The sequence below is a fragment of the Rattus norvegicus genome, chromosome 9 (genome assembly GCF_021556685.1).
Source record: "Rattus norvegicus strain SHRSP/BbbUtx chromosome 9, alternate assembly SHRSP_T2T, whole genome shotgun sequence".
Lineage (NCBI taxonomy): Eukaryota > Metazoa > Chordata > Mammalia > Rodentia > Muridae > Rattus > Rattus norvegicus.
Genome location: NC_141542.1, coordinates 102,790,612 through 102,817,718, shown reverse-complemented (window position 1 = coordinate 102,817,718; position 27,107 = coordinate 102,790,612). Strand labels below are relative to the sequence as shown.

At 45.5% G+C, this 27,107-nt stretch overlaps 1 protein-coding gene across 3 annotated transcripts in view; it reads right to left on the bottom strand.

Annotated features, from left to right (window-relative positions):
• Positions 1 to 27,107, bottom strand: part of Dis3l2 (DIS3-like 3'-5' exoribonuclease 2) — a 395,417-nt gene that overhangs the window by 43,426 nt on the left and 324,884 nt on the right. For all 3 annotated transcript variants that reach the window (NM_001109007.2, NM_001172159.1, XM_087567088.1), the window contains one exon: positions 16,469 to 16,702. In NM_001109007.2, the coding sequence (NP_001102477.2) occupies positions 16,469 to 16,702 (234 nt within the window). The remainder of the gene's footprint in view (positions 1 to 16,468; positions 16,703 to 27,107) is intronic.

The following is a 27,107-nucleotide window of genomic DNA, read 5'->3' as shown; positions in this document are numbered from 1 at the left end:
ACTCGCTATCTTCTCCCATGTAAAAGCCCCATGCTACAACTTGTTCTCTAGGTTCAAGCAAAGAACAGCAAATAGCATTCAGATGTGAATCTTGTTGAGAATTACAGGCAAAGAGGCCTGCTTCCATGCCTTTGTATTTAAGACATACAGCCTAAACACACTGGCCTAGCCAGAGTCATGGGCTGACTGAGGCTGTGCTGAGAGAAGGGCACCCTTACATACTCTGTCAGAGGAAGGCACAATGTGGAGACTGGAGTAGTTAGGTATGTCCATCTGTGTGGGAGTGAGACACATGCTAGTTCTACTTTCCCATTCAATGTCTGCCTTCCAGCTAGCATGGCTCAGTTGTACTCAGAACCAGTAAAGAGACCAGAACTGAAGTCAAGAGGATCTCACCCCCAGAGGACACAAAAGGCTGAAATAAGAAATGTTAGTCAGCTGGTCGACATACTGACTGACAGGAATCAAGGAAAAAAAACACCACCACTACCACCACCACTACCACCAAGATTAACATGGGAGCTACTACTCTTCTCTGAAGAAATGGGCTGAGGACTTCTGTGTCTAATAGATTGCTTAGGGCATGGACCTAAGTATACATTGTCTGCAGCACTGGTCACTGTGGAGGCAGAATGAGCAGTTCAGAGAAAACGTTGGCAAAGAGGCTTAGTCACATGACTGCATTGTAGGAGCTCAGAGATGGATCTGGAAGAGGAGCCTACATAGAATACTCTAAGTTATGAAAGACATGATGGGAGGATTCCAGGTGATAGGAAATATGAAGCCCTTTAGTGGTCTCAGGTAATGTAGTGATTTGAATGAGAGCACCACAAGGCTCATATATTTTGAATGGTTGGTGGAATGGTTTGTGAAGGATTGAGGTGTGGCCTATTAGAAGGGGTATGTCACTGGAGGCAGGCTTTGAGGTTTCAAAAGACTGGTGCTATTCCCAGTGTGCTCTCTGCCTCATGTTTATGAATCAGGATGTGAACTCTCACCTCCTCCTGATGCTATCTATGCCTTTGCTTCATTGTCAGGTACTTGAGCCCTCTGAAACCATAAGCCCAATGAAATGCTTTCTTTTTTAAGTTGTCTTGATCATAGTGTTTGTCATAGCAATAGAAAAGAAACAAATACAGGTAGAGACCACCTGGGTTATACCTATCAGTTTCTCATCAGTGCCAGCCCAAATCTTCAGCAAGGTAGTGAGTAACAGTAAAGAAATAAATGACCAATCCAGACAAAATAAAAAAGAATACTTACTGCTGCCTCGCTATCTGTTGGGTAGGTCTAACTACATCATGGAGATTAGACCTGGGGCTAGACAGATACTCATGCTGGCAACATAAGTCATCCAGAATGAGCTCAACATATCTTTCTGTGATGAGTGTGGTAAAGCTAGGACTGGAGAGATGGCTCAGAGGTTAAGAGAATTTGCTGTTCATCTAGAGGACTCAAGTTTAGTTTCCAGCACTCATTTTAGGCAGCTCAACTGTAACTTAAAAAGTTTTGTGTTCGGGCTAGATCCTCCCTTTTATTAAAAAAAAGTTTTAACTTTTTTGTTTACATGAAAATTTTTTATTTGTGGGCTGTGTGTGTGTGTGTGTGTGTGTGTGTGTGTGTGTGTGTGTGTGTGTGTTTTCAGGTACATACATGTGTAGATGTCAAAGGACAATTTGCTGAAGTCAGCTCTCTCTCTTTACTCTGTAAGTCCCAGACACCAACTTCAGGCCATCAAGTGTAGTGGATTTTCTTACTGGCTTCTAGAGGTGGGCATAGTTCACAGCTACCTGACAGCTAGGAACTGAGAAGTTTGCAGCATTTAAGAGTTTGCTCTGGGTCCTAACCTACAGCCCCGAGGTTGGGGTATGAAGGGCCAACCCTTATTTTAGCACTTTCCCATAAAAAGGGAAATAGAGTTTCAGGTCACATCTGACTGACATTAAAATCTGGTCTCTCTGCTAGATTCTGTTTCCTTCCTCGGCCCTGAAAGCTGCATGGTGTGAACTACTTTGGCAGAATGTGGCTCTTGATCTGAGACCTGGTCATTTCCAACACAATGAGGTACTTAAGAGAGTTAATAGAAACAAACAACCACAAACCAGAAAGTTTTCATGTCCTCATCACTAAATTTCCACCAAAGGTTACATCATGGTTATAGCTCAGGAGATGTCACAATGTTTCCAGATATGGGCCACTCTGCACACATGGTTGGATCCCCATAGTTGCTACTGTCATGGAGACAGACATGGTCCCAGAACACGGATTCCCTCTTGGTTCTGTTAGCTCTGACATCCAGCAACTATGCACGTAGTCTCCTCCTCTGGAATCCTGTCATTTCAACAATATTTTACAAATATACTCACACACAGCACTTTAGCCTTTCAAAGTTGCCCTAAATTGAGAACTTCATCCATTTTTAAAATGTGTAGAGTATAAAACCATAGGATCCATAACCAACAAGAGAAAGGCAACAGTGGCAGAAGATGGTTCTGTAATCCTGGCCAGTTTGTGCTCTTTGACAATTCCTCACCTCGAGTCTTGCTTTCCTCATCTGTAAAAATGGGTATGGGGCTTGAGGGTGAAGGGAGGTAGCATGTGGAAGCACTTGGCAAGTGGGAGGCTTTCTATAAATTCTAGCTGTTTATGATGATTGCTAAAGAGTCAAGGAAGCTTCGAGCTTTGCTGAAAACAAGGCTCTTGCTGGTTACAGATGGTTAAGTAAACGACCACGCCAGCCCTTAAACAACCCCAGGTTTTTCTTTCCCGGTGTTCCTAAGACTCTAGCATGAAACCTCTACAGGGACACAGGCATCTCCGCAAGTGCAGCCTCATGAGAAGAAGTGGCCCTGCAGCACTGGATTCTCTGGACTCAAATTCAGGGTGGGGTGGGAATCTGGACGGACTGGAGGAAGGGCTGAGCACTCCCACTCAGTACAAAGGCTCTTGAGCAGCCAGGCTTGTGGAGTAGGAGACCCCAGGGAGCTACTGAGCTCAGAGAAGTGGCCAACGAGGCTGGGTCAGATGAGTGATTGAATTAGGTGCTGCCTGGATAGCCCTAAAGCTCAGCACTACTCAAAGGCTGCAGGGGTGAAGAGGGACAATGGTCTGCACTACACTTGAGGTCATTTCTACTATGATTAGCTATGGAAATCTGGAGGAAAAAAACCTCCCCCCAGATCACATATGCAAAGACTCCATTATACAATTGAGAGAGCACTCAATGTCGAGCCTTTGAGTAGCTGGGAACCCAGCACAAATGGCTGGCTATATCTTAAGCAATATGCCTACGGCCCATTGAAAACAGGACAAAACTGGGCATTCAGGATCTGTCATGATTTACTGAAAGTGGCATTGTCTGTGCTTCTGCATGGCACCAGCAGGGGTGGGATGGGGGGTGCTCCTCATGATGGCAGGGTCACCCCTGTGTCTCCTGCTCCCTGGGACTTTTCAACTCCCCTGGCCAGTATTCACTCTACTTAGTTTTTCTCCTTTGAAGTTAGAGAATACAGCCTCATCGATCACTGACACATTGGGTTTCAAAAGGACTGGGATTGAATTCTCTTTTTTTTCCCTCTAACAAGCGAGAAAGATTGAGCTGGGAAGAGTGAGTGAGAAGGAGGTAAGGAGGGAGGGGAGCAGGCCAGGACCAATAGGGCCTGCTGGGTGATGTTCCCAGCCCCACAGTGAACAAGGGGCTCATTGCAGGGGGAGGGGTACTCTTGTAAAGTGTTCTACCCCACTCTACTCCTAAGCACCTGGGCAGCTCACACAGGACTCATCTAGATTCTGTGTTGCTTCATAGTCTTGCTAGGCTAGCAGGGGAGGGAAGTCTAGAGCTTTAAGGATGACGACCTCACACATCTAGCACTGGAACAGAAACAGAACAAAGATGGGCCAGAAAGTTTTCACGTCCCTATCACCCAACTGATGTCTGCTTGTCCTCTATGGGCAGATGGCTTCTCCTGGTAATACCATATGCCCATGCTGTGCAGGCAGAAACTCATGAGCATCCCGATGACCTTTCTCCAGGTTCTCTCACCTGTTTCTTCCTGTCAGCTCTGGTCTGATGTCTGATGACCATTACAGCTTTCTAAGTGCCTTATGTGATGTCATATCTTGAGCCTTTCCAGTTAGGTCTCAACAAAGCTGCTATAGATGGGGCTCTGAAACTAAAGTCCCACTCCATCCCTCCTGTGGGTAGCAGCTTTCACATTGAAATCAAGAGAATGTCTATGTCTGGGGACAGCCCAATAAGGTCCTCAAAGAATAGCCTGCTTATATATCCCCTGTGGCACAGCTATGGCAGAGGCCTGCACATTTTAGAATATAGCAAATGACTACACTGATCTGTCTGGATCTGTTCAGAGAAGCCATTCCCAAACTGTTCTCTCTCACTGGCCCTTCTTGACTAGAACTGGAATCTTCTGCCTGCCCTGTTAATATTCCAGCATACTAATACTCTGACACCTGACACTTCCTGAAGTCAGGGCTGTCTTGTCTGATGAACAGTGATGGACACTGTCTTACCAGTGCCTTCTGAATGCTTTTGCTGCAGAGTACTTTCCCATGGATGAAGATGTCAGGCCTCTACTTAGATTGGCCAAGGGTGGTCATTTCACAGATTTTTATCAAATGTTAGTTGCACATCCTTCCCAGCCAAGCAATCTTTGGCCTCTCACCCATAGCAGGCTTTCTTCCCACCACATCATACTCCAGCTGTTCAGAGAAAACCTAGTTCCAATGGCAGTTGTAACCCGCAAGCTGCCTTGTTGACTGTAATTTTTAAAGCCACTGAGTTATGAGATTAAAGCATGATTGAGTGAGTCACTGACATGGGAGTTTGCATGTATTCGACAAAGTCTTGCCTGGCTCTGCTCACCATCAGCTCTGTGATAGTCAAGAGGATTTGTCTAGAGAGCTGAAAGGTTTTTCTTTTTCTCTTATCATTTTGCTCCCGGATTCAAAAGATACACTCTTCAGCTTTGTGCCAAGTCTTAAACCAGAGAAGATCTGCTTACAAACCACTCCTGAGGTAACTTCTTTGCAGATGGCTCCTGGAGAGTACTGTGCTTGGCAAGGCTCCCAGGTCTGACTCTACCCTAAATCTGCTCAGGTGTGTCCAGTTCTGCTGTTGGAACTATTTTCTAAAACAAACTTCTCGGCCTGGAAATGTGTTTATAAAGGAAGACAGAAAGTAGAAATAAATTCTGAAGCTATAAAACTTCTAGAAGAAAATCTGTGATTCTAGGTCAGTTAAAGATTTCTCATGTTAGGAGTTAGAGGAACAAGGCTGTAACCCCAGCACTTGGGAAGCTGAGGCAGGAGGATCTCGAGTTTAGGGCCAGTCCGAGCTACATAGTAAGACTGTTTAAAAGAAAAAATGATCGGGGCTAAAGAGATGGCTCAGCAGTTAAGAGCACTGTCTGCTCTTCTAGTGGTTCCCTCATTCAATTCCCAGCAATCACATGGCAGCTTACAACCATCTGTAATGAGTTCTGATGCCCTCTTCTGGTATGCAGGTGTACATGCAGATAGAGGACTCATATACATTAAATTAATAATAATAACCAAAATGAAGCAAAACAGAAATCTTAGATATGATAACATAAGGACACAATTGATAAACTAGACTGCTTCCAAATTAAAAACTTTTCAAAAGATGAAAAATAAAAGGCATAAAAAAGAGCCAGACAGAATAAGATAAGGAATGAAAGAATGAGCTGGGTTACCTGCAGTGTCATACAACCTGGCAGAGGTTCTATTTAAAATATCCAAAAAATCCTCGAAACAGTACTAGGAAACCAAAAAACCCAACTAAGAAATGGGTAAAAAGTAGGCTAGGGAGATACCTTGGTTGGAACGTGTTTCCATGCAAGTATGAGAACACAAGTTTGGTCTCCAGAACCTACAGTAAAAGCTAGGCGTGATGGCACATACTTGTAATCTCAGTGCTGGGGAGGTGGAGACGGGATACTTGGAGCTCACTGGTCAGATAGTCTAGCCAAATTGGTGACTCTGGGTCCCAGTGAGAGGTCCTATTTCAACAAACAAGGTAGAGGTCACCTGAAAGGATGATACCTTCAATTGCCCTGTGCCCATGTATGCATGTGCTCATGTGCGGCTTCCTAGGGGCTGAGACAGTGCCTACTGAGGGCACACATGGGGTTTGTGGGTGAGCAGCTATTTTGGATTTTGACCATGGCAGTGGTCATATGATTATATGTGGAGCTTGGGGAGCTGTACACTAAAGATGGTGGATTTTATTGTATGTAATTTCACCTTCATAGGGGAAAAGTGGTTATAGTTGATCAGAGCAGGAGTCTGTGCTGGAGGTCTCAGGGGTGAAATATAGAACCTACTTTCCACAGGCCTGGCAAAGACAGGCCTGAAAGCTGATAGAGACACAGAAGGAAAAAAGGCAACCCAAACAATGGAATACCACTTCCAAGTTACTTACATTAACAAAGATTAAAGCAAAGCCACGAACTGAATTTGTGGAGAGGAGTAACAGCACAGTACTGTTCTCTGATGAGGTAAAAACCTCAATTAGTCTAAGCTTTCTGGGAAATACCCAGCAAGCCAAAGGCTCTAATATGAACATAGTAAGTATTATTATTAGGTGATGTGTAGCCAATGGCTACTTTTTCCTTGTTCATTTAAAAATGTTTATAATGTGAACATATATTAATTTTATAATAAAATAATCAACATTAATTTTAAGAATTGACACAGGAAAAAGTCAATTTTCTTTAACCTTGTAATTTTAAGATGTTTGTATTTTTAAGTGACTTTTAAACTTTATGTGTAAACTTTATGTGTAAATAACAATTACAATGTCATTTATAGTAGTAAAAACTGTAACCAGCCCAACTGCAGCGACACCAGGAAGTGTTCTGTACTTGGATCAGTTTGTACAATGAGTAATTTGCAGCTCAGAATTGAGTGGCTTGGAATGTGATGCAAAAGTACCTGCCTCCCTTCCTCACACTCTTGTTCCTTATCAAAAGGCAGAAAACATTTGGATCTAATGTGTGATTCTAGTAATTCTTGTAAGCTACTCTGAGGTAAACAAAGTAAGAAAATCGACAATAAAGCATGCTTCCAACAAGCTCAGTCGAGTTAATTGAAAGTAACTGCTTCATGGCTGGAGAGATGGCTCAGTACATAACCTTGCCTGCAGTTAAGTCTGACAACTTGAGTTCCATCCTGGGACCCATAGGTATAAGGAGAGAGCAGACTCCTGCAAGCTGTCCTTTGATTTTCATTTGTGATGTCTATTTTCACACTTCCCCAAATAACTAAGAATGTAATAAAAACTTACTTCATATTATCACATTGTCTATTTCCTTTGTCTTGAGGATAGAATTTTTTTTTAATTAACTTGAATATTTCTTATATACATTTCGAGTGTTATTCCCTTTCCTGGTTTCCGGGCAAACATCCCCCTCCCCCCTCCCCTTCTTTATGGGTGTTCCCCTCCCCATCCTCCCCCCCTTGCCGCCCTCCCCCCAACAGTCTAGTTTACTGGGGGTTCAGTCTTAGCAGGACCCAGGGCTTCCCCTTTCACTGGTGCTCTTACTAGGATATTCATTGCTACCTATGAGGTCAGAGTCCAGGGTCAGTCCATGTATAGTCTTTGGGTAGTGGCTTAGTCCCTGGAAGCTCTGGTTGCTTGGCATTGTTGTACATATGGGGTCTCGAGCCCCTTCAAGCTCTTCCAGTTCTTTCTCTGATTCCTTCAACGGGGGTCCTATTCTCAGTTCAGTGGTTTGCTGCTGGCATTCGCCTCTGTGTTTGCTGTATTCTGGCTGTGTCTCTCGGGAGCGATCTACATCCGGCTCCTGTCGGCCTGCACTTCTTTGCTTCATCCAGTCATCCAATTAGGATAGAATATTTTGTCTGTACAGTAACAGTGCATTTTTTTCTTTCCCAGACAGGGTTTCATGTATTCCAAGCTGGACTCAAATTCTCTGTGTATTTGAAATTGAACTTCTGATTCTCCTAATTCCACCTTCTGAGTGCTGGGATTCCAGGTGTGTGGTCACTACATAGTTATGTTGTGCAGGGGACTGAACCCAAGGCTTCATGTCATTGGGTAAGCACATAACAGCTAAGCCATATATCCAAAGCTTGGTAACTGAGGGTTTTTAAGTATATCTTTGCGTGGTAAAATAAAACGCCTATATGTTGTCCCCTAGACATTTCTGCCATTGGTTGGTGATGCCCATAGGTTCTTGAGGACAAGGGAGCATTTTCGGGAACTCAGTGTAGAATGCACAGGACAGAGAGCTTTGGCCTAGGAAACAGAGTCCCCAGTGCACTGAAGAATAAAACTGAAATCAACTGGGCCAGTCCCAAGAAGCAGTCATGGTTGAAATCTAAGGATCAGCTGCAAGGGTTCTCTTTCTCCAGTGCAGGTTTTACCAACGTCAAAGCATTCCATGCTTCTTATGTAGCTGTCTGGCTCCCATTCAATTGACGTGAGTGTGCCATGGGGGCAGGGAAGGATGTTCAGCATGTCCTGTGAATAGAGTCCCAGGGTTGCCTAACTGTGAGTACAATTACCCAAAGGCAAGGTCCCCGAAGGGTCAAATTCCATTCCATCTGTCAAGGTCACTAAGACAAAATAATCTCATCTCTGAGGAAATGGGGGTTCTAGCCATGCCCTGTTCAAGTCACAGAAGTTCTTGTCTCTTCTGGTCAGCATGAGAGCCCTTCCTCGCCTCCAGTGTACCCTGGGAAGGTCAGTAACTTCTGTTCAAGCCACCTGGGTTTTATTTTAAGTTCTCTTCTTAAAAGCCCCAAAGACCATCAGAAAGCCTTAATCTAGTGGTAGCCATTTTCATTCTGAGCAAAATGGGGATCCTCTCAGGATTCTGCAGAGATGGGAGGCTGCCATTCCTATCCAACTTGTCCCTGCCTCATTCCAGGACTGAGAGGAGCAGCTCTGGTGGTAGCTCATCCAGAACTACCTGGGAGGAGGTATGGATCTGGTACTTTTGCCTTTTCAGACCAGCATCTCCCTTCTCTGGTGGAACTTAGGGAGTGTCCTTCTTGACACCCCCAGCAGAGACATTCCAATCTGAGAGGGACTTCTCAAGTGTCAATGACCCTAGGGTCCTGAAGCTTCTGACTCCTCACACCGATCAAGGCAGCTCCACCTCAGAAAGTCCTCACCACATCTTGTCTACGCGCTGGATGCCCTGGCAAAGAACCAGGGATCAGGCAGTTTACTCAGGCAGCCCTGGCTCACACTGTACGGTAGCTGTCTTGTGCAAACGTGTCTCTGCTCTACAGCCTTGGTCTCCACTCTCCCCACTGGAGTTACCTTATTCAAAAAGACCAGTGCACACAGCATTGTTAGAGCTTGTTAAAAAGCAGCACTGTTCAGGGGCTAGGGATACAAAGATTAATACCATGTGATCTTTGCCCCACAGGAACTGAATCCTAGAGGACAAGACAGGGGTAGAGACGGAAGATGACAAGACAGCTGGACAATGTGACAAAAACAGGCACGAAGGGACAGGACACCCTAAGAGAGAGGACGGGCTGGGACAGCCCCACATGGAATAAGTAGATTTCAGTATTCAGATTCTGCAGGTCCAGAGAGAGATAAGGCAGAGGATATAGCAGCAGGCATGAAGCAATGCTTTTTTTTTTTTTTTTTTTTTTTGGCCTGGAAGAAATGAGGCTGGATATCTGCATGTAGAATGAACCAGAAGGCAAGCAAAAGCTTCTAGGGTGGGCTAGGAGCCAAACTTGCTTTCTAGAGTTACTTAGAAAGCAGACTCAGTGTTCTGCCGAGGCTCAGCACAGGCCTGTTGACCAAGTGCAGCAGCTCCAGTTTCAGGCCTCACTACACCTGCCCGGGAAAGACACCCAACAGTCAAGGTGACAGCAGGGGTGGAGGAGTGGGGAAGCATCCCAAGTATTCCAGCTGGCAGAGGCCGTGGCTCCATCTCTGGCTACTTTTCTGTCTCAGGGGTAGATGGAGACACTTTCCCCTCACTTGGTGTGTCACTTGTGTCCAGCCTCAGGCTCCAGGCTCAGAGGATGAGGAGCTGCTTTTCAGTGGGCACAGGTTTTTTGACCAGGTTGGCCTTGCCCTTCACTCCCACCCAGTCCCCGTCATGCTAGAGATGCCCTCGGCCTTCTTTGCCAAGTCCATATGTTCTCCTTTACTTGCTATGTGGTCTTCAGGTGCGGCATCTGTTTCCCACCACCTACAGCTCCCTCCTGGAGTTATGAGCAGTGTTCCTGCTACTGGAGAGAGAACTCAAGAGGCATCCCATGCATCCGGCAATGGCCACTGGTCATATGTGAGTCTGCATTCATAACAATTCCAAGGTAAACAGGATTCTCTGAAGCTTTTAGAAGTTCAAGAAATAGCTTTATGCTATGAGTGTAGGGAGGGCACAGATGGTACTAACAAGCCACCCAGAGGAGTTCATCTGACAAGGAAGGACTGTGTCAGCTTTTATATACCAGTTAACAAGGCACAAACACTGATTAGGTCATGTACGTAGCTGTAATCAGTTATATGTGACCAGGTCATGTTTTTTTCTTTTTTCTTTTTTTTCGGAGCTGGGGACCGAACCCAGGGCCTTGCGCTTGCTAGGCAAGCGCTCTACCACTGAGCTAAATCCCCAACCCCCTAGGTCATGTTTTAAGGTTGTTTCCTGCCCATGCCTTGGGATGCATAAATATGGCTGTTTTCTGTAACTAAACTGATCTGTCACTCTCAAAGGAAAGGTTCTCAGACCCTATCCTTGAAGCTCCCTACCCTCTTCCCACCCGTGAAAGTCCAGGTCTGAGTGGCACAGAGAGCTGGATCTACAAATGAAAATAAATGGGAAAGTAGAAAAGTGAGCAAGTTGCTAAATGTGGAGTGAAGCTATGTGCTGCCAACATTTAAACGGACAGCCTGGGAGTAACAGAAGACCACTGAACCACTGTCACTAAGGAGTTGCACAGCTACTCTTTGGACGTGTGTGTGTGTGTGGGGGGGGGGTTGGGAGAGAGAAAGAGAGAGATAACCGAGGGGTTGTCTAAACTGTTGGTTTTCCTTATAATTATTCACACCAGGCCAACACAAATGACTCTTGTGAACCATTACAAACAGGAAGTAAAAGGCACAAAGAGACAGAAGTTAAAAATGATGTCTTCTGAAGATCAGAGAAGACAGCAATGGTATGCTTCAGGCACATGGATTTCTTCAGGGTTCTAAGAATGAGCACTTGGTTTGGGGCAGGAGTCACTCCTCAGTCTCAAGTTCAGCAAGCACACCGTCTGTTCCTGCACTCTGGGTAGAGTCTGTCTTAGTGCTTCTTTCTGTCTAGTGGGTCACTGCCTCCCTCCCCATACCTGAAACTTCTCATTCCTCATTTATATTCTCAGCAAACCCCCCCCCCCCACACACACACACTAGGCTCTCCAAACAGGTCTCTGAAGCTATGCTGAGTGAAGAACGCTCTGAATGAAAAAACTCAGAACCTGGGCCATGACCTATCTTGTACTTTAAGATGACACAGACACTAAAACTAAAGGAAAGCCAGAAGGGTTTGCCCATCCTCCACAGCTGTATCCAATGTCATGGCAAGCAACACTGAGCAGCAGCCATAGAGAATACAGCTATGGTGGAGAGAAGGGACACTCTGCTGTGCTTAGCCCTGTGCACAGGTGTGAGGAGAGAAGCTACCCGGCATCCTCACAGCCTGCTCTTCTTGGAGGGCCAGGGGAGGTGAGGGGGAGGGCTGCCCTGACCCTGAGGGTCCTTAGAGGAGTAAACAGAGTGCTGCTTCTTGGCTTCCCGCTGGCTAAAGGGACTGGACCTTAGGAAGGAGAATAACTGTGCTGGGATGGGAGGGGTCAGTCACTCTCACTTCCAGCCTCCAACTGGAGCCCTAAGCATGGTACTAGTCAAAAGAATAATTTACTTAATTGTATGGAACCATCCTGAGAACTCACTTAGCCCAACTGTTCTCCATTACCTGGCCTGGCTTCCTGGGGAAGTGGTAATGAGCTGCTAAAAGCTTGCTGGGTAACAGGGCTGAAAAGCTTGCTGGTCAGTTAAGCAGGGGTCAGTGAGTGTGGGTCACAGTTTAACCTGCTTTGTGTGGCCAGGGAGCAAAGGATTTTTACATTTTTAAATAGTTGAACAATAATCAAATGAAGAATAATATTTTGTGGCCTGTGAAAATGATATCAAATCCAAGTCTCAGTGACCTTCACATTTTACGGCATGTCAACTACTCCTATTTATTAACAGGCAGGGCTGAGTCAGAGACAGACCATATGGACCAGAAGCTCATGTCGTTTACTCTTCGGCCTTTCCTGGGAAAGCCTGCCAACACTGATTGAAAGCCTAGGCTAGGTTAGAATCAAACATAAAAGATTCACACAGCTTGAGTCCCAGGGTGTTCAAAAGTGTCTTCCACTAGAAAGGCTACCTTTACAAAGACACTGCATGGAACTTGGGCCTCAGAACTATGTCAGGTAGGTGTCACGAATGACAGAGCTGAGAACTTAGCGAAGCCTCCTTTACTTTGTATGAATTTTCCTCAGGTTTTCTGCACTTGCTGGGAGACCTTGTCTGATCTCTGCAAGCCTCTGGTTTGTTCCACATAGAAGCCTTAACCTGGCTGAAGAGAAACAGGTTCAGAGAGCTTCAGAAAGCAGGGTGTAGGGTTTCCTGACATCAGCCAGTATTAGTCTTAGTACTGAGGAACCGTTTGGCACCCCACTACCTTCCTGTCATATCCTTTCTGAAGCCAATAGCTGAGCCAGAACCCCCCAAAAGGGATGCAGAATCTTATATACACTCAAGCCAGGCAGATTCATCTTCCTCCCTGGATGGAAACTGCTGAGGGCAGGCCTGTGCTAGCCAGGAACAGAGCCCTCTGATGGCTCCTCTTGCATCAAACTCAGGATGTAGATATTAGAGACCACTGTGAGTTAGTTCTTTTATCCCACACATACAGAAGATGTCTTGGTCCCATTATGGCCCCTTTCAGATTCAGGAGAGATATATATTACAAACAAATAATTAAAATAAAGTGGCCATCTATACCAAGTTCCTTGAACTGCTCTGGCAGCAGAGAACACGGATTTAGAGATTTCAGTCTTGGAGGCCTGTGTCGTTTGGGGCAAAGGAGAATCACTGTTTGGAAGAGAACTTTGTTAAAATCAGCTCTAGGTGAGCGTCATTTAGAGAGTTATTCAGCCTCCAAGCAGCACTGTAGACTGCTTCCTAGCATAGGCCTGTATGCTAGGCTCAGGGAACAGGACTGCCAGCTGGTGTCCCGGAGGCCTGAGCCAAAGCTTCACTACCTCAGATCAGGCCAGCCACTGAGGCCTGAGTTGCTACTGCAAACACCCGAAGGTCAAGTTGCTCTGGCACTCTGCACTTATCAAGCATGTGTCTCTGGCTCTGCAAACAGGCACCGTATTAGTGCCTCGTCCTTCATCCTTGCTTACTCTCAGGGTCGTCAAACACTGATTTCTCGGAAAGGCAAAGCCTCTGGATTGGCTGAAGACCGATCTCTAATTGCTGCTGACATAAAGGATGTGCTGTTTTAAGGACTGCCACCCAAAACATGGACATAGTGAACTATGGCAGACAAACCTTCAGAGAACAATGCCTAACAGCAGGCTACTGAAAAGGCACCAAGGAAAAATGGACTTGTGAGGGCAAAGAAGGCAACAGGGACTGGAGAACAAATGCGGGGCTTCTGAATAAGCCATTTAGCTGATTTATAAATGGTCTCACCAGTGTCCTTGGCTGCAAAGATTGATGTTTCCATCTAATGTGGGGGTCTACAGACTTTTTTTCTGGGGAACTAAGGAATCAACTCCAAGGATACAAATTCATTACTTTCAAACCTTAATTAACTGGAACTTAATTAGGTTTTGAGGGTGTTTTCCCCTCTCACTTTAAAGGCAAACTGCTTTTTCTCTTATGTCAGCATGGTGTAATAAATGGGTGAAAATCAAATCAAATAAAGAGCTACTTGGATGCCTGGCAATAAGCAACCCATCTACCTGTGGGGATCTCAGTTTTCTCATCTATGAGTTAAGAGGGCCACTGGGACACAGATATCTTTGTCTTTTCAGTACTATAATCCTGAGTATCAGACATGCAAACAGCTCATCTTCCATCAACAACCTATGGTTATTACCCTGATGACCACACCTTCCAATGAGAGGGAGCTAAGTTGCCTCTGTTTCTCTCCCCTCCCCACAACCTCAACTTCACAGATGATCAATCCAGTTGAATTTGTTATAATCTTTATGGGGAAACATCTGGAAATGGTACTTCAGAAACCTCCTCATTTGATGGGCTTGGGTAGCAGCTGGTTTGTCATTGTAAAAGTCAAGTAAATAAGAGAATCATGCAGAAGAGGCACACATAATATACAACTTAACATTTTGTATTATAACTTATTACATTAATAACTTAATGTACATTTCTTCATCATTTATGAAAGAAGACTTTAAAAACACAGGTCAGTACCTGGTATGGTGGCTCACACCTGTAATCCCACCATTTGGGAAACTGAGGCAGGAGGTTAGTCATGAGTTCAAGTCCAACCTGAGCTAAAGAGCAAGAGAAAACTAAATTGATTTTTTTTCATTGCCTTTCTCTCTCTCTCTCCTCCTCCTCTTCCTCTTCTCTGCCACAGGCTCTTTTTTTTTTTTTTTTTTTTTCGGAGCTGGGGACTGAACCCAGGGCCTTGCGCTCACTAGGCAAGCGCTCTACCGCTGAGCTAAATCCCCAATCCCTGCCACAGGCTCTTGACATATACCTTATATGGCCTTGAACTTTCAGTCTTCCTGGTTTGGCTTTCTGAGTGCTGAGATTATAGGTGCCAATATCACAGATCCCTAGTCTTTGAAAAAACTAAAACCAATTCATTTTCTGGACTTCCCTAAGCTTCGTTGGTAAAGTGACTTCAGTCTGGATGTCTCCTTTACCAGCTCCTACACAGCTGTCTTAACTAAAGAAGAGAAATTCTGAAGACCTGTCTTTCTAAAACATGTATGTGTGTACAGATAATCAGCTTTCTTTAGAGTTGCATTTGATCTGTCTGCCTAATATTTCATATAAGCATAATTACAAGGCCTGTGCAACTGGTGCACTCAGGTTGGGTGCACACACGAAATGCCCCAGTGCATCAGAGGGAGAAGAGGATGCAAGGAGCCTGTGTGCCATGCTGTGGGCACCAAGCACCACTCTATGCAGTAGGAAGGGTGAGTGAGCACTGCTGAGCCGCTGAAGGGCAGTCAGGCAGACAAGGCAGGTAGAGAGGCTAGAATCGAGTGAGGGGCTAGACTTGAGGGAGGGAGAGAGAGGTCAGAGACAGGGGCGGGCATCATTAGCTTCAACTAAGCCACTTGGAATCAGGGAGGAACTGTTGGTAGAGAGGACAGGAAGGCAGCTGCAGCCTTAGGACACCAAGCATGAAGCAAGGAGCAGAGGAAGAAATCTCTATGAGAGGACAGAACTGGTGACACAAAGAGACCCACAGGCTTCACACAGGAGATCTGGGAGTGCTCCCTCTATTTCTACCTCTTGAATAGTTTAAGTATGACTGGGTGTAGATCTTCTTTGAAAATCTGGTAAAATTGTGCTGTGAATCCATCTGGCCCAGGACTTTTCTTTTTAGCTGGAAGGGTTTCTGTTTGTTTTCGTTTTTGTTTTAACTATTTTAGCCTCCTCATTTGTTATGGGTCTGTTTAGGTTGTTCACTTCTTGGTTTAATTTTTTTGGTGGTTTGGCTGAATCTAGAAACTCATCCATTTCTTTTAGATTTTCCAACTTAATAGAGTACAGTTTTTTTAAAGTATGCCCTTATGAAACTCTGTTGTTTGTTTCCCTGTTCATTTCTGATCTGTTAATCTGGTCCTTTCTCTCTCTCTTGACTAGTTGGACCAAGGGTCTGTCAGCCTTGCTTATATTCTCAGAGAACCAGCTGTTGGATTTATCCATATCATTGGATGTGCCCTGGAAAGTCTATCTTGTCTCTGACTCCTTACATGCCTCTGTCTCTCTAGCTCTCTCTGCTTACTGGCTACCAGGAGACAAGCAGCTCCGCTGAGCCACATGCTTCTCACATGTCTCCCCCTCCCCTCCCATCTCTGTGGGACAGAAACAATAGAGCCAAGTTCCAGTGCCTCTGAAACCATGAGCCGCTCACTCAAGTCTTTCCTCCCTTCTATGTCTCAGGGATGTGACACAGCAATGCCCTCTACAAGTGAGAATTCCTGACACAGGCTTTCCAGGTAAGAGCAGCTGGGAGCCACAGAACTCCCTACACGGATACCATCTTACCCTGACTCATAGTACCATGGTGTGGCAAATTGGCAGGGGAAACAGGTAGAGAGGAAGAGGCCACCAAGCTGTCTCTCACTCGGGTTTTGGGCCCAAGCCAAACTCAAGACTACATAAAACAAGAGACGCACCGACCTGATCTAAACGGAGTGCACCATCTACAAAGCGCTGGCGGCGGAGTTGCTTTGCAATGCTGTGCAGGTTCAGGACTGCCTGGTGCACCTCCTCGATGCTGTGCTCTGGAGAAATAGGGGGAAGCTCTTCCTTGGGGATCTTCTCAGTCGGATTTTCGATCATGCTCTGCGCATGGTCGTAGCTCAATTTGGTGCAAGAACGGATGATAGTGCGGCCAAACCACTCCTCAAGGATCTGTAAAGACAGGAGGATTGTACTTCTTTACACACATCACATGCACTGTGCTCTGACTGGTGCCACATGGATGAAGAAGACATAGAGGCTGCTGCCCTCTGGCAGTTTAGACTACCAGGCCCTGGCAGGATTCGATAGACAGCTGAGGTCTTCCCCAGCACAAAGCAGGCCACAGTGGAGACTTGCACTGAAGACCATGGGAAGTGTTCCATTTATCAGGATGAATGGCCATCAGTGTCACAAAGAGAAGATGGGATAGCCGCCTGAGACACGAGATGGGACTCTGATGGCTGGCTGATGGCTTAGAGAAAGAGAAGGAAAGAGAGGAGCCCAGCAGCTCTCCACACACTGAATCTACCTAACACAGCTTCCATCCTAGCTGTCCGCAGTGACCCTTGTGATCGATCACCTTTCCTGAGAGGAAGGACTGTGGCTTTTTAAAAGTGACAACATGGGCACTTGGAGAGCAGAAGTTACTGTTCACATTTTTATTCACTCGATGCAAAAATCTTTATAAGGAGTCTAGAATCTGTAATATTAGATTCTACTTTTTCTTCAAAATTTCTAAAACTATACTTTTCAGGTTATTCCAGGAATGATCCCTATTGCAAATAGCAAGAGACTCAATGAATTCCTGTCTTCTATGGCAAGCAGGCCTCACATCTGGCACTCACAAGGCCTTGTATGCTATAGGCAAGGACAGCTACAGAACCAGTTCCAGGGGCTGCAAGCAGCCGGGAGACAGACGCAGCTAATGACCTGGACAAGAAGCCATCCAGGTGACCAGGCTTGAGCCTCAATCATACCAACAGTTCCTGAATGGAGTCTCAGCCTCCTTCATAAGGGCATGGCTGTGATCTTTTCATTTTTGTGGTCTCAAAGTTTCCCCTCAAGATGCAGCTTCTTTCTTTTTCATAATTTTCTTTCCCTCAGCCTGGTCCTGTGTACGTGTGTGTTAGGTAGCCTGTTTTCAGCCTGCTGACAGATGATGACAGCTTACACTGTATGCTACCCTTTTCATTCCTACACTCCACAATGAGCTAGCTCATGGACTCCCTCCATACCCAGGTCTTGCCATCAGCCTCCTGCAATCCACATCCTCCTCCCTAGTGCATGACACTCAAGTGAAGGTAACTACCTACCATACCATGAAGGATTTCTGCTGTACAGAGCTAGAGGAAGATGAACTGCTGTAGAAGCTCATGAATGCTCAGAGCACTTTAGTTTTATGCACATAACTTTACAGCAAGCTATATAAAGCTCTTGGATGCCCTTCTGCCTGCATGCCATGTGTACTGGCTCTACACATCGGTTGCTTCCTTAGTCCCTCTGGTTGTTGAGTCCTGACAGGCAGCCACGTGTAACCGTAGGGTGCCTACTATCCCTCACAAAGCTTGTGGACTTGCTTGCCCACAGTACACTATCTTATTAGAAGCACCTGTTCCTACCTAAAGGGTACCTCTGCTTCTTTGTCTCCTTCTTGTCAAGACAGATAGCCTTTCTCCAATGCCCACAGGGATAATACCAAACTTTCTACATCAGTGCTGGTTCCCATTGTGCCTTTACCTGATTTCCCTTCCTCTTTTTCAATCCTACATCCCTGACATTCTATGCCAGCCTTTTTCACAAACATACAAAGGAGAGCCTTTTCGAACTTCCTTTCTCAGCCAAGGTTGTCTGGCTTTACCTTGGCTCAGGACTTGTGGGAGGCACAGCTGACATGTACTAGAATAGTTTCTAGCCTGGGAAAAGCAGTCTCAAAAGTACCTCTGGGGAATGCCAATAGAAGGATGCCAGCCAGGGGCAGCTGCCCACAGGGAAAGCAGCAAAGACCCACATGGAGGAGACCTGGGAGCAGCCAGCCAGCCAGTCAGAGTTTAGAAGTCAGACTTCTCTCGATGGAACACCTTGTTAATTTCCAATCTGAAAACTGTGCTCACATCAACACCCTCTCCATAACCAGGGCCAGTGGCAGAAGACAAAGGGCTTTTCATGGAAAAGGTAGGGGGAAAAAAGGAGGAGGAAACACATGGACAAAACCCCTGAGGAGGTTGTGTCCTGTCTCCTCTGCATAAACACAGGATTCAGACCACTCCCTTCATCTAGTACATACTGTGGGTGCCACTGTTCAGAATGTCAGCTTAAGCAGTTTCTCCACATACTGAAGGCACAGGGCTGAGAAACACGTCTAAGGAGGTACCCACTTCCTGACCTACATCCTGATACCTACAAGACCCAAAACAGTCCAGTGCTGCTGGTCCCAGCCTCAGGCACATAGCCTTTGAGCATCACTGTGACACAACAGGGGAAGAAGCTTTTGACAGTCAATTTTACAGCTGGACAATCATGTGGGAAATACTCAAGAATCATGCAAACTCTTAGGTCCATACCTAAAGATTCAGACTAAAAAAAATCTAGTGGACACACACACACACACACACACACACACACACACACTTGTTTATTTTTAGCTGAAGGTCATAAAATAGATCATGAGAACCAAATGTACCTCAAATACATATTCATTTCTACAATTTATAGATAGAAAGGCATGGAGAAACCTTTGGATATCCTGCCCTATACCATAAAGATGTTGTCTTTTAAAAAATATTCCCTGAAAAATATAAACTCATTGAGACATTTTTGGTTCAAAAAACTACTAATAGAGCTAATTTAAATTTTTAAATAACTAGATGTGAAATGACTTCTGCACTTCTGAGCTTCCTCATAGAGAACTTTTAGTTCAAAAGCCTGGAAGGCAGAAATCAACACTCTACTGATTGGAACAGAAGCAGGCTGTCTGGAGCGGTGGTGGTGTCTGGTGGCAGCAGACTGCTGCTGCTTCTTAAAGCTACAGAGGCCAGTCCAGTCTGGTCAACATGGCCACCCCAGCCAGCATGGCCACCCCAGCCATCCTGGCCAAAAGCACAGTCAAAGGTGTCAAGGACAAAGTACCTGGCAATGACCTGGACAGAAGGTGGAGAGGTGGGGACAGCAAAGGGCAGGAAGCTGCTTGATGGAAGGGAAGCTGTCTCCTTACAGAATGACCTGTGACCAACTAGCCAAAAAATTGTGGGGTGGCTTCAGGGTGGCAGGGGGTGGGGTTGGAGGTCCTCCTTCACTAGGCTCTCTCTCAATTAAGGCCTGGGTGACAGAATGAGACCCAGGTTTCTTCTTATAACAAGAGAAAGGCTGCAGGGTAGAATGAAATTGTAGCAAGGCTGCCATTCCAGCAGCCCATTCATCCTACAGGTTTGCTCTTGCTGTGTCAAGACCACCAGTGACTGGGACGGGACGAGTGCCTTAGAAGCCCAGCAGCACAGGCTGTCTGGTTCCAAGTCTGCCAGCCTACTTGGGTGTACAGAGTAGAGTCTGCATAGAAAAGAAGCTGGAATTAACTACACAATCTTAGCACTCCAGTCTCAAGAGAGATCATTAGGTCCTTTCCCATCCTGATCTGATGACGGCTGTGTGAGCTTCTAAACTAAAGGCAAGGTAGCAGAGGAAACCAAATCTTTGCCACATGCAGTAACTAGATCAGGGGTTCTCAACCTGTGGCTTGCGACCCCTTTGGGGGTTGCATATCAGACATCCTGCATATCAGATGTTGACATTAGGGTTCCTAACAGTACCAAAGTTACAGTAGCTATGAAATAATTTTATGGTTGGGGGTCATTACAACATGAGGAACTGTATGTATTATACAGCATCAGGAAGGTTGAGAACCCCTGGGCTAGAGGGAGCCAGAACTTTAGCTGAGCCTGGAGGCTCTGCTGTGGCCAGGAGTCAGGGATTCTGCTCCTGTGACCAGGGTGAAGATGCTCAAGCAGGTGTGGTTTTCAGTGTCTCGCCCTCTCGAAGACTGGCAGAAAGTGGCTTTAAAGGCTCATCTTTGGGACTCATCACTGTACAAGAAGGAAGCTGGAGGAGGGGAGGGAGAAAGAAGGAGAACGTGGGAAGCAGCGGTGGGGGAAGGGAGGGTTTGGACCCAGGAAACATCCCAAACATCTTCTGACATGTGAACCCAGTACCCCAGCCTTCCTTTGAACAGGTCCATTGTAAGCCAGCTCACAAAGTCCCTTGTCCTTGCAAAGACACTCAGTACTGCAACCTGTTCTGCTCTTTACTGAAACAAACACCTCATTTCATATCTTGAAAATGTTTCATCAAGAATCCTGGTTTTCCCCCTCAGGCTTCACAACTGAGTTCTGTTGCTCCTCATGTGATAGTAGGTAAGCCATGTAGCTGGCCAGTGTCTTCAGTGGGAAATTGGGACTCAAGGGTTATAGAACAGCAGCTCCTTCCGTCCTTCCCTTGCTGTGAAGGTCCCACCGACAGGTCTGAAATAAAACAGCTAGGTTCTGCCCTGGTAATGATTAAGTGGAGAGATTCTGGGAAAGAGTTCTGATTCTCAGAACTAGGCTTTGAAGCTATTGTCCTCCTGGAGTGTCTCAGGAAAGGTATTTAGTAGGGAGCCTGGGTCTGGAACACAACACCCAGCACTGCTTTTAGCAGAAACCTTACGCTACATGGCACTGTGGGAGCCTTGCTCCATAAGTGTGCTTTGGACCACAGTGACCCAGGAAGAATACAGCAGTTGCTTTCTCAAGCTTTTCACTGGTGGTCTCTGGCAGGCCAATGGCAGAAATGTCCACATGGCCATTAAAGAAATGAAGAGCATGCTTGTGAGGAAAGGGGTAGGGTTCCGGGAGATGCTCTGTGACTCCCAGCATGCACGTTCACAGGACAGGAGTGCTGCTGAAGATGTACATGCTTATCGGGACCCCCTTCTTACTAGGCAACCGGGATAAACAGAACAGTGCAAACGTGAAAATCAGGGCAAAGTAATTTCTGAGCACTGTCTGAATAGAGGGTACTGAACTATGGGGGAGAAGTAAAATTCTGGTCTGGGTGTAAGAGTCTGGCAGGAGAATAGGATAGAGCAGAACTGGGCCAGTGACATTTACCATTGGGAAACCTGACAGGGAGCTCATCCAATCACCTTCCCATGGTCTACTGAGCCCCATTCCCAGGCCCCTCCCTTTATTCTAGTCACATAGGTTGAGTCCTTCTTAACTAGGTCCCCAAACTGTGACTCTGTCCTCACCTTGTCTGCCTTTCACAGCCTACGAATGCACTCCAGTATCTCATCTACTTATGCAAAAACATCTCAAAATGACTATTGCTTTTAAGTTGCAATATGCCTTCATTGTAGGAAAGGTAAAACATGCAGTCTAGGAAAAGAGAGAATGGACAATCTCTCTTTTACCAGAAAGAAGCACTTCTGTCTGGGTGGGGATGCAGTCTGAGATTTTCAATACTTTGTATGGTATCTGAGTGCTACAAACACCACTCAATGTTACTAAGTGAACGATAAGAAGTCACCGCTAAGAATGTCACAAGGCTTGGATTCCAGTGTGAGGCTCTGGACTTGATCCTGGAAGAAACAGCAGTTTAGCTGGACACAAGGGATAAGCAGGCTTCCTGCTGGCAGAGTGAGAGGAAGGGTCTTCAAGGAAGGGACAGAGTATCAGTATGGAGTATCAGTGCAACAGCTCTCTGTTAAGCTCAAAGAACCCCTCAACAGCAAGGACCGAAGGTGAGGGCCTGGGCATGGTGGTGACAGGTGGTTATGCAGGGAGAGAGCTGGTCTCTGTAAGTCATACTTCAAATATTGCACTTTTGGGGTTAAATAGGACACGTGGCCAGAGAAGATTAAGAACTTATATAAAGGAATGAGATTCAGCTTCTAATGGGGAAACAGACTAGAAGGCCCCAGAACAAGACAATGTGGACTGGAATTAAGGTAATCACTGTACTAAGGGAAAGAGGACTGAAGAGAGGCACAGCTGAACAGCTACGACTTGCTCAATTGTGCAGATGCGAAGAGGGCTAGAAATCTAAGGTCTGAAGGGGTGGCCATTAATACATCCAGAAAATAAGAGCTTATTTTCAGATTGCAATGGGGACATTTTTACTGATGAAGAGCAGGGAAGGATGGGGAAAAGGAGAGAGAAGTGCTGCTTGAAAGAGGAATTGTTACTAGCACCGGCTTAAGGAATGCACAGATTTTCTTGCAGGTGTTGAAAATACCCATATTAAGAAAACAACAACAATCACAAATATGTTAGGACAGCCTTCTCGTAGCAGACATGCCTGCCTTAGAAAGCAGGAATTGTAGCAGCCTAGGGAAGATGGCAAAGCTTTGTCCACTTCAGTACTGCCCCTTCCAACCTTAGGCCCCAACACCAAGAAAAGCCCTCCCAGCAGGCAAACTCGGCCTGGGGCTTCAGCCACACATGCTTTGGATTTGCTCCTCTTTAGTCACCGGAGCTCTTTAGTCACAGGACCTTCCATGGCACCCTGACCTCCTACCTGGTCTCAGGCTTAGTTCAGGCTTTCCAGTCTAGTATCCTGGACGATGAGCCCTTGGATCTCGCGTGTGGTATTGAACCTTTCGTTATGGGCATCTTGACTTGAGGGAGATGTCACCAATCCCCAGGCTTACCAACTGATCCATCTTTCATGTGGTCACTGGGTCTGGGTAACCACAGAATGTGGTTAGTGGGCCTTGCCCCACAACCCTGTCTGCAGTTCCAACCCTCATATTTCCTATCTGGTGTGGTTTGGAGGGAGGCCTAGCACCCTTGCAGACCTGTGCCTTTTACACCTGTCTTCTAGCCCTCATTGAGAAGAACGCCTGGGTTCCATATACTGCTTCCAAAAGAAATTCCAAAGGCCAGTGAATGTTGGAGTTCACATTTTCCTAGTGTTTCTTTTACCCCCACATTCTAGAAGCACATTAGACCAGGCAGCTTTAATTTCTCAGGCCTGCCCCTGGCAGCATAATTCAGACACAGTGTTCTTTTCTATTGACTTGAAGTAGGATGCTTCTAGGGGCTTTTATTTTCTATTTAATCATTTTTTTTAGTTATTTTAAAAAGTATTAAAATATAAAAGTTATTCATATTTTTATAAAACATTAGAAGATAGAAAAAATTACTCACAGTAAATCATCCAGAATACAGCCACTGCTGGCATTTTGTGTTATTTCCTTCTGGTCTTTTTCCATTCACCACCCCCTAAGTCTGCTCCCACATCCACCAGATTATGGCTGCTGGCACCCTGCACTCATAGTTCAGATAATGTTTGCCTCTTAGAGCTTGAAAAGGAACTTTTTACCAGATAATTAAGAGCTATAAAAACCAAATGTAATGTGTGTAGCTTTATTTGATCCCAATTTGGACCAATCAATTGGAGAGAACCAAGGAAATGCATTATGGCCTAGGTTTTGGATGGCATCCTGACACCAGCCCTCACTGTTAGGTATGCTGAGGACATTGTGGTTATATAAGAAAATGCCCAGAATTTTAGTCACATATCAAAACACACATGAGTGAAATGACACGTCTGTGGTTTGTTTTAAAATACTATGGTCTTAGCAGAGAACGAGCTCTTGACAATACTGAGTCTGGGACACAGGGACGGGGGCTTATTGTGATGTTTTCCTTATACCACATACAGTTGCATTTTTTCTAATTAAAGCACATATCATTCTAACACTATTTTTCCGTTTTATTTGACTATTTTTTATGAGGCAGGGTCTTGCTGTGTAGCTTTGACTGACCTCACACTCATGAGTGGCCCAGGCTGCAGTGGTCTCAGAACTATTCAGACTCCCATATCAAGACACTTCTGTGGTGATATAAAGAGGAAGGGTTGCTGCCTTCCCTGTACAGCCTTTACGTTCATCAGACTCTTATCTGTCTTGTTTTGGTTTGCTTGATTTATTTCCCAAATAGGGCTCATGGACTCTTGGGGGTCCTTGAGCCTCATTCAGGGCCCTATGTGGTCCAAACTGTTCTTTGCCATAATCCAGGGTGTGATCCAGCCTGCTCTGTATACTGCCATTCATAGCTGTAGTCTAGAAGCCCTGGTGGGTAAAATATGTCACCTGCATAGGACACAGTGGTCACACTACTGCCCACTACCACACACTGGCAGGGAAAAGAGAGCTAAATATTCTCAGGGACAAGAAAATCCACGACTTTTCTAGGTCTCAACCCTAAGTACTTATCTTGGTCACTTATTCTTCATGAGGCAGGAGGATGACCTTTGGAGGAAAAGCATGCACACAGCTAGCTGTGAGCTGAACTGATAGATAACCAGATTTCAGGGTTATTTAGACTTGAGTATTTAGTACTTCAAGGAAACAATGGACATTGCTTATCACTCATGATACAAGTTGAACTTTCTCAAAATCAGAATCCTAGAAACCTTGCATCTGATACACGAGCTTGTGGGTTTCCTAATACTGAAAAGGTTGGGCTAGTAAGAAGAGCAATGACACTAACAATGTGGTTTTTAAAATGCTATATATTGAAATGTTCTCACAGTTAGAGATCAGCATATTAAGTCAGTACTTTCTAAATAGCCAGTATATGTTTAAAAGTCATGCCTGGATAAATGTTCTATTCTCAGTAGATTTTTATGTAACCTGATTAACAAAGTCCATCTGATACTGTGTTAGTCTGTCCGGGCTGCTATAACAAAATACCACAAACCAAGTGGCTTAAGCCATAGAAATTTATTTCCCACAGTTCTGAAGGCTAAAAGTTCCAGATCAAATGCCAGCCAGTTCAGTCCTGGTGAGGGCTGTTTCCACAGCTCCAACACAGCAGCTGCTCAGCAGCGTCTTCAACATGCCAGAGGAGAGGCAGCAAGCTCTCTCTGCTGTGCCTTTTCCTTCTTTATGGGCATGACCTTCACGGGTGCACTGGCCCACTCTAATGACCTCATGTCGTGTGCACATGCATGTGTGCATGTGCATATATTTGAGGGTATGTGGGCATTCCTGTAACAGTGCACATACAGAGGACAGAGGACGGTCTCTGGACTCATTCCCCACCTTCTAGTATAGATCGAGACAGGGTTTTCTGTTGTCTGTTGCTGTGCCTGCCCTGTAAGGCATCTGGCCCAGAGCTTCCAGGGATTCTCATTGCTCTGCCCTGTCTGTCCTGCATTTCAAAGTAGGGCACTGGGGTAGCAAATACCCACCATTATGCCTGGCTTTACCTGGTTTCTGAGGACTTGAGTTCAGGCCCTCATGTCTGTGTGACAAGTATTTTTAGCTATGGAGCCCTGCCCCTAACCCAGCAGCTTTCTTCCTCTTCTTTTTTTCTTTTCTTGTCTTTCCGTTTCTTTTCTTTTCTTTCATCTTTATTAAATTGAGTATTTCTTATTTACATTTCAAATGTTGTTCCTTTCCCGGTTTCCAGGCAAACATCCCCCTGACCCCTCCCATTCCCCTTCTATACAGGTGTTCCCCTCCCCATTCTTCCTCCATTACTGCCCTCCCCCAAGAATCCAATTCACTGGGGGCCCAGCCTTGGCAGGACCAAGGGCTTCCCCTTCCACTGGTGCCCTTACTAGGTTATTCATTGCTACCTATGCAGTTGGATCCCAGGGTCAGTCCATGTATAGTCTTTAGGTAGTGGTTTAGTCCCTGCCAGCTCTGGTTGCTTGGCGTTGTTGTTCATATGGGGTCTCAAGACCCTTCAAGCTCTTTCAGTCCTTTCTCTGATTCCTTTAACGGGGGTCCTGTTCTCAGTTTAGTAGTTTGCTGCTGGCATTCACCTATGTATTTGACATATTCTGGCTGTGTCTCTCAGGAGAGATCTACATCTGGTTCCTGTCAGCCTGCACTTCTTTGCTTCATCCATCTTATCAAGTTTGGTGGCTGTATATGTATGGGCCACATGTGGGGCAGGCTCTGAATGGGTGTTCCTTCAGCCTCTGTTCTAAACTTTGCCTCCCTATCCCCTCCCAAGGGTATTCTTGTTCCCCTTTTAAAGAAGGAGTGAAGCATTCGCATTTTGGTCATCTTTGAGTTTCATGTGTTCTATGCATTTAGGGTAATTACAGCATTTGGGCTAATATCCACTTATCAATGAGTACATACCATGTGTATTTTTCTGTGATTGGGTTACCTCACTCAGGATGATATTTTCTAGTTCCATCCATTTGCCTATGAATTTCATAAAGTCATTGTTTTTGATAGCTGAATAATATTCCATTGTGTAGATGTACCTACCACATTTTCTGTATCTATTCCTCTGTTGAAGGGCACCTGGGTCCTTTCCAGCTTCTGGCTATTATAAATAAGGCTGCTTTGAACACAGTGGAGCATGTGTCTTTGTTATATGTTGGGACACCTTTTGGGTATATGTCCAAGATAGGTATAGCTAGGTCCTCAGGTAGTATAATGTCTAATTTTCTGAGGACCCTCCAAACTGATTTCCAGAATGGTTGTACCAGTCTGCAATCCCACCAACAATGGAGGAGTGTTCCTCTTTCTCCACATCCTTGCCAGCATCTGTTGTCACCGGAGTTTTTGATCTTAGCC